This window comes from Trachymyrmex septentrionalis, unplaced genomic scaffold (assembly GCF_001594115.1).
Source record: "Trachymyrmex septentrionalis isolate Tsep2-gDNA-1 unplaced genomic scaffold, Tsep1.0 scaffold68, whole genome shotgun sequence".
Classification (NCBI taxonomy): Eukaryota; Metazoa; Arthropoda; class Insecta; order Hymenoptera; family Formicidae; genus Trachymyrmex; species Trachymyrmex septentrionalis.
The window spans coordinates 29,320-36,069 of record NW_017305862.1 but is presented as its reverse complement, the minus strand read 5'-3'; the positions used below and the strand labels follow the sequence as shown (position 1 = coordinate 36,069).

Genomic DNA, 6,750 nt, shown 5'->3' with positions numbered 1-6,750 from the left:
ACACACACACACACACACACACACACACACACACACACACAGGGTGAGTCATTTTAAGTAATACATTGAAATATCTTGCAAAATGTAAAAGATACGGTTGTTTTAAACAAAAATTGCTCAGTTTCTAGGAGGAAAGAAAGTAAATGAAAGACTTTGATTGTCCTAGAGAAGATGTAAAGTCAAGATTACCTAAAATTTTTTAAATGGAAACCCTAACTTTTTATTTCACATTCATATAGCTGAGACATCAAGACCTTTTCAAAAACACTATAATAAAATAATTTTTCATTGAATATTTTACAAGTTATGGAGCTTAAAAGTTAACAAGTCAACACTGGAAGTGCTCTGTTTGACTACATTAATATTGATCACCCACCAAGCAATTATTATAACTGGTGTCATTTTAAATGGAAATCCCTATTTTTTATTCCAAAAATGAAAAGAGCAGAAAATTTTACGTTTAAATAGGCTGTCAAATTCAGCGTTAACCTGTTAACTTTCAATAATAAGTATTACCCCATAATTTGTAAAGTGAAAAAATGAAAAAATATTTTATATAAAGATTATGCGTTTCACGGGTTTTCTCCATGTCCAGATCTTGGAATGCCAACGTTTCGTGAACCTTGCAGTCCACTTTATCAGGGCGAGGAGCAGTCTGATACTCTCGAAAAAATATTTTATTATGAAAAAGTATTTTATTATAGTGTTTTGAAAAGGTCTTGATTATATGCAAGGATGGGCAATATTTGGAAGACATGTATTTAAAATACGTATTTAAATACATTTTTGTATTTTGTATTTTAAATCTTTTTTTGAGAGTATTTTGTATTTGAATACAATTTTTTAAGTATTTTGTCCACTCCTGATTATATGAAATAAAAAATTGAGGTTTCCATTAAAAAAATTTTAAGTAACTTTGACCTAACTTTAAGAACATTTTCTCTAGACCAACCGAAGTCATCACTTTCTTTCCCCCTAGTAACTGAGCAACTTTTGTTTAAAACATTTTTCGGTACTTTTTATATTTTTCGAGATATTTCAATGTATTACTTAAAATGACTCACCCTGTATATATATATATATGTGTGATGTATGTGTGTGTGTGTGTGTGTGTGTGTGTGTGTGTGTGTGTGTGTGTGTGTGTGTGTGTGTGTGTGTGTGTATGTACATATAAAAGTGATAATATTAATCCTTAATACACATCTTTGGGTCATCTTTGTGTCCTGCGCATTTCTTTTCTTTGAAATACTAAGAGCAACTGGTCAAATACCGATCTCTTTTCTATTCCTAAAAAAAGTTTGGCATCTAGAGAATAAGTTTTGTGCGTTGCCAGCCTCAATTCGTGCGTATCCTTTAACTGCCGTAACTCCGAAATTCACCTTTGGGTCACAAATGACTCAACATGTGTGTACAGAGCGTACATTTTGTGTAACTACAAAATTTTTATTTTTTTTCTTATTTTTAATTAATTTTCGGTTGTATTGTGGAAATATTTCGCGAATTATTAAAAAAAAAATTTAACCTTAGAATAACATATTAGCCCTTAATAAACACGATTTTTGGCACTCTTGTGCTAGCTATAATCAGTAATATTATATTATGTTGTCTGTAATGTTATAAAGGACATTATTATAAAGAGCATCTAAATAAATTATAAGTTTTGTTAACACAATAGCAATAATAAAATGCATTGTTCGAAGTGTAAATGCAATATATCTTCAATTTCATTAGCCATTCAATAATCATTCATGCATATTTAAAAAAATATCATTTTCAGATTACTCAATAACTAAACTTTTTGGATAACCGACACTTGAACCTTTTTTTTGTAGTTTGGAATATCAATTTTAAGATATTGAACTATATTTTTCTTTTAAACATTTTTGTTTTAGAGTTTCATATTTTTATATAAAACAGTGCATTTTTCTCATTTTATTAATTATATTTAGTTATAACAATTTATCTATAATTTATGTATAACTATATAAATACTTTCTAAAGATGTCAAAATATATGTAAAAATCATTTAATAATTTATATATACTTGTAAAAGTGACGAAAATTAATTCAGGACATGAATGATCGAACATGTGTAGTAAGGGTGCCAAAAACTAAGGTGTGTATTAAGGGTTAATAACCACATATGCGTGCCTTTATTTATATTTAATTAAAAATATGTAAATGTTTTTTTTTTAATAGAGTAAACACGTTAATACTATAAACACGCTGGCTAAAACGAACATTTTTAGCATCCCATTATATTTACACATCGTACAATATATGTGTAAATCTGTGACATCAACTCTAAGAGTTGTGTATCTTTATAGCTAGAACTATAACGAAAGACTGAAATGGAATTATAAGCCTTAATCAGTCTATAAATGTTGTGTGATATTTGAAGGGATTTTTATAGTTTCCCTTATGCGCGTTTCGATTATCTTAGAATAACACAGACAGTTATGCGTAATAATATTTAAAAGACGGATTAAATAATTTTTATTACATTTATAAATGGAGTAATTTTATGTATGCAAAAGTTTTTCTTAAATATTTAATTATAGCACATATCAAAAATATTTTATATATATTATAAATAATCTTGACAAATAATTTATACAAGTAAATTTAACAAATAATAATATATAGATGTATTTATTTCAATAGCATATTTTAAGATAACGTATTTTGCAACCGTTGTCTGCCGCTTAAATTTTTTAACTTAATATAAAATTTGAGAAGAATATTTATTGTTTTATATATATATATTTGTGTGCGTGCGTGTGTGTGTGTGTGCGTGCGTGCGTGCGCGCGCGCGCGCGTGTGTGTGTGTGTGTGTGTGTGTGTGTGTGTGTGTGTGTGTGTGTGTGTGTGTGTGTGTGTGTGTACATATATGTATCGCAATTATATTTCATTTCAACTTCTGTGTTATTCTATGATGCAATCAAAAACTGCGATCAAATCACGAGTCTAATTGTTAATAATTGTTTAATTTATTAAATTGATTTTGTCATAGGTAAATACAAATGGGAGTAATTTGTTGATAATCTTTATAACATTATATAATTGGATATTATTATAACTTATTATTATCTTATTAATATCATATCTGTAATTGATTTTAATTTGTTTTTCATTTTTTATATTTCATTATTAATGATAATTCTAGGTCAATGTTATAAAAAAATTTAAATTGAGATTTTTACATTTACTTTGTGTCATCCTTTTAGTTCAAAACAACATTTACAAGTTTATTTCGTGACTAATTTCTATATTTTAAAAGATTATAGATTAAGAGAAATTTTATGCGTTATATTTGTGTATATTGTAGAAAAATTTTGTATCTTATATTTATTATCAAAATGTTTAACCATCTGTAATTTACCGCGCGAACGCTTGTGCGTATGAATGTACCTATTTATATATCTATAAGTATATTTGTACTTATACAAATCTTTTCTACAAAAAGAACAAAAAGATTATCGTATACTTCCTACTTAGATGTAGTGACGTTGATATCAAGAACGAAATATCAGTGAGGTGTGTTTCCTACGTCACTTAGACTTAATTGAAAATCTTTTATTTCAGAAAATATAAAATAAAATATTTTTCCAGCTACTTGTCGACTATTTCTTTTTGTACCGAAAACGCCTCAAGTCCCTGGCTATTCAGCTCTCATGTTGTCTTTTATCTTGTTATAAATCGTGCGATATTATTTGACATTGAGTGAACGACATTGCGCTTTATGAATATGTATAAGAAAAAGTTCTTTCCGTTCAGTCACGCAAAATAGAGATGTGAAAACTAAAGAATTAAAAGTGTAGGTAATATTTGAAATACAGTGCGAGCAAACAGTGAAAGTTAGTAGTTTCATGTCAATTACAACCGATTGTAATTATATTATGCATAAGCTGCATCAACTTTAAATTATTGTAAATATAATACAAATGATCATGCAAAAAAAAATTTTTTAAACTAAAATTATAATATTTTATTTGATAATGATAATATTAATATGTACTATTTAATAATCATTTTAATAATAATAGAGAATATGTAGAAATAGTTTTTATTTAGATCTTTTGCAAGTAAAATTAGAAATTTTCATATTATACGTAATTACTGTTTTTTATATTGCTTTAATTTTAAGAAATGACGGAAGAAAAATAGTTAGAAAACTTATATGCAATTTTATTTCGCGAAACATTAAATCTGCTTATATTTTCAATATAAAAAAATCACTAATGCTTATTTCCATCTATAAATATAGATTAACTTTAATCTCTGTTCGACTTTTTCTAATTCTAAAGATTAGATAAAAATGAAAAATAAATTGAATCAAAATCAAAGTTAATCTACATCTATGGAAACGGGCATAAGAGGTAAGGGATAGAACAATCTATTTGACGGTTCAAAAATTGTACGAAAAATTATCCAGAATGATCAATACGCGATTTAATGATTGAATTATTAAAAGAATTTTCTTGTGCCTAGAGTGACGTATACTCTTTTTTTTTTTCGAGCGTCCGGAAACGTGCGGACAGATTTTTAATGTGTACTCTTTTTTTGTACTACTTTTGGGACTTTGGAGCGAGCTAGAGGATCGGAAATTATTAAGTCAGTGTGACACTGTCAAAAAATATATCAACACATAGTACAGGATATGCATTGGAATAAGGCATTAAGACCAAATCGGCATAAAATCATCATATTGATTTACAAATTAAGATGCTGATTAGTCATTAGGTTTATTCACGTTTGCTTATACTTTTTGCTCTCTCTCTCTCTCTCAGCAGCTTCACTTTTTCTTTTTTCAACGTTCAAAATAATCTATCTTATTTTAAGTTTAGAAATTTTTCACGGAAAATTATTTGATTTGTATATGTCTAAATGAATTTAAACGAAGTTTAAAAGAAATATAAAATAATACAGGATCTCAGATCAACAATGTCTGCTTCTATTTTATTCTTCGTTTCCCTTTTTTTTTTTAACTACTTTTGTACCACTTTTTCATGATAAATGTCCTTCACGTGCATTGCATCTGATCACCCTACTTGTGATCTGCCTTGCATATCTTTTATATCCGACTGAGATGGGAGGGCCTGTTTGATTAGTAGTTCCAGAACACCCTGTGTGTAGCCGGAGTAGATTACAACGGCGCAGACGGGCGAAGTGGTTGCGGATGGTGCAGGCGCAGACGCGAACTGCCTAGTAAACTAACAGAGGCTTTTACGAGACTGGGCTGGCAATCAATGGCATGACAGAATGCTCGTGACCAAGTTCTCTTTGACCACAGTCCGTGCAGTGCGCGCAGAGATTACAGTTTCTCACCCACTCTCTTCGGGGTGTGCGAAGAATAATGCGCGCCGATACCAGCACATTCTCGCGTGCATGACATGCGAATCCTCGAAAATGAGATCGCGCGGGTGGCTCGCGCAATAAACGCTTCGTAATAAGCTGTGCACTTCTAATAGCGATGAATCGCGGCTACTTTGAGTTAATTAATTAATTAACGGGCGAGTTACTAAGTAACGTAGCGTCGAGCGAGCGAAACTCAGGGAGTATCTCGTTTCTACTCGATCGACACGAGTCTGCGATCTGTATAGCGCGACATGCCGTTGTGACATCGGTCGTCCGTGATAAATCGACGAACTAAGCGGTTAGGATCACCGGGTGGACCATGAACCATGGATACGCGGCTCGAGAACGACGCGACTTCAGAAGAGAAGCGTAAAGAAGGTATGTGCGACGTTATTCTACACTTCGAGCTCGACTTCTCTTTTATTCTTCAATCCGATGAAATCCGGGAATGGACATGCGGCTTTTTGCGACAATACGGAGTTGTCTCACCGTTATTATTAATTATTACTAATTATTATTAATTGTTATTAATGACGAGGTGAATTACTTTGTTTACAACGTCGGCGAAGCAGTAAGTGTCGAATCCTAAAATGATCCAGGATGCTTACATTACGGTTCTCGAAATGAAGTGAAAATTATGAAAGTGAGCAAATTTACTTGTTTTGACCAATGAAGTTATTAATATATCCAATAAATTCGCTTACTTTTATACGTTTTTTTTTTACTTCGCACAACACTTTTGTAATAAATGCCTTCAGTTTTGAAATTCTTGTTAAAATTAGTACGTATGTCTATATGTGAACTATTTTCGAAAGGATGATTTTTAATGATTAATTTAACACGCGCGGAAAAAATTGTTGAAATTTTCAGATTGAATGGAAGGGCGGGATTTTGAGTTCCCTTCTATCAAAATATTTGATGATATGTGCGACAATTCCCGGATTTATTCGCCGAGCGCATGCCTTTATCCGAAATCTGGCCTTTTGTAATTTTCGCTAATAATCGCTCTCTCAATAATTGTGCTAATGATGCTCTCATACTTAATGCAGCGCAATGTAAAATCCGTGCTTATCCTGTCGAGAACTTGCCAATTAATTTCTAACATCTAACATTTGCTAGCTAAAACGCAATTCATTCGCTTCATTTCAGGGCTCAAAACCGGCTTAATTGTACAAACATTGTATTATATGTACAAGCGTATAATGTGTGGTATACATGTAGCTCCAAACATATCGGAATTGATTTCGTCTCAACTAACAACTTTGCTTTGTTGAGATCAGATATCGAAGCTCGCGGAAGTGGTCTCCGTGTTTGTTCGTGCCAAATCGATACGCAAAACGAGCGGTGGTGCTTATAACGTTGGACATTTTTTCTTATCTAAATTACAATATA

General features: G+C 31.0%; 1 protein-coding gene across 8 annotated transcripts in view; it reads left to right on the top strand.

Moving 5' to 3' along the window:
• Positions 1–5,250: 5,250 nt before the first annotated feature.
• The window catches only part of LOC108753281 (putative thiamine transporter SLC35F3), a 15,747-nt gene continuing 14,247 nt past the window's right edge, over positions 5,251–6,750 (top strand). For 7 of the 8 annotated variants that reach the window (XM_018494742.1, XM_018494741.1, XM_018494743.1 and 4 more), the window contains exon 1: positions 5,661–5,736. Coding sequence is in view for 1 of the 8 variants with exons in the window: in XM_018494740.1 (XP_018350242.1) it covers positions 5,685–5,736 (52 nt within the window). In the remaining 7 variants the exon portion in view is untranslated. Of the gene's footprint in view, positions 5,737–6,750 lie in introns of all 8 variants that reach the window. The other variant, XM_018494740.1, reaches the window with a different exon arrangement.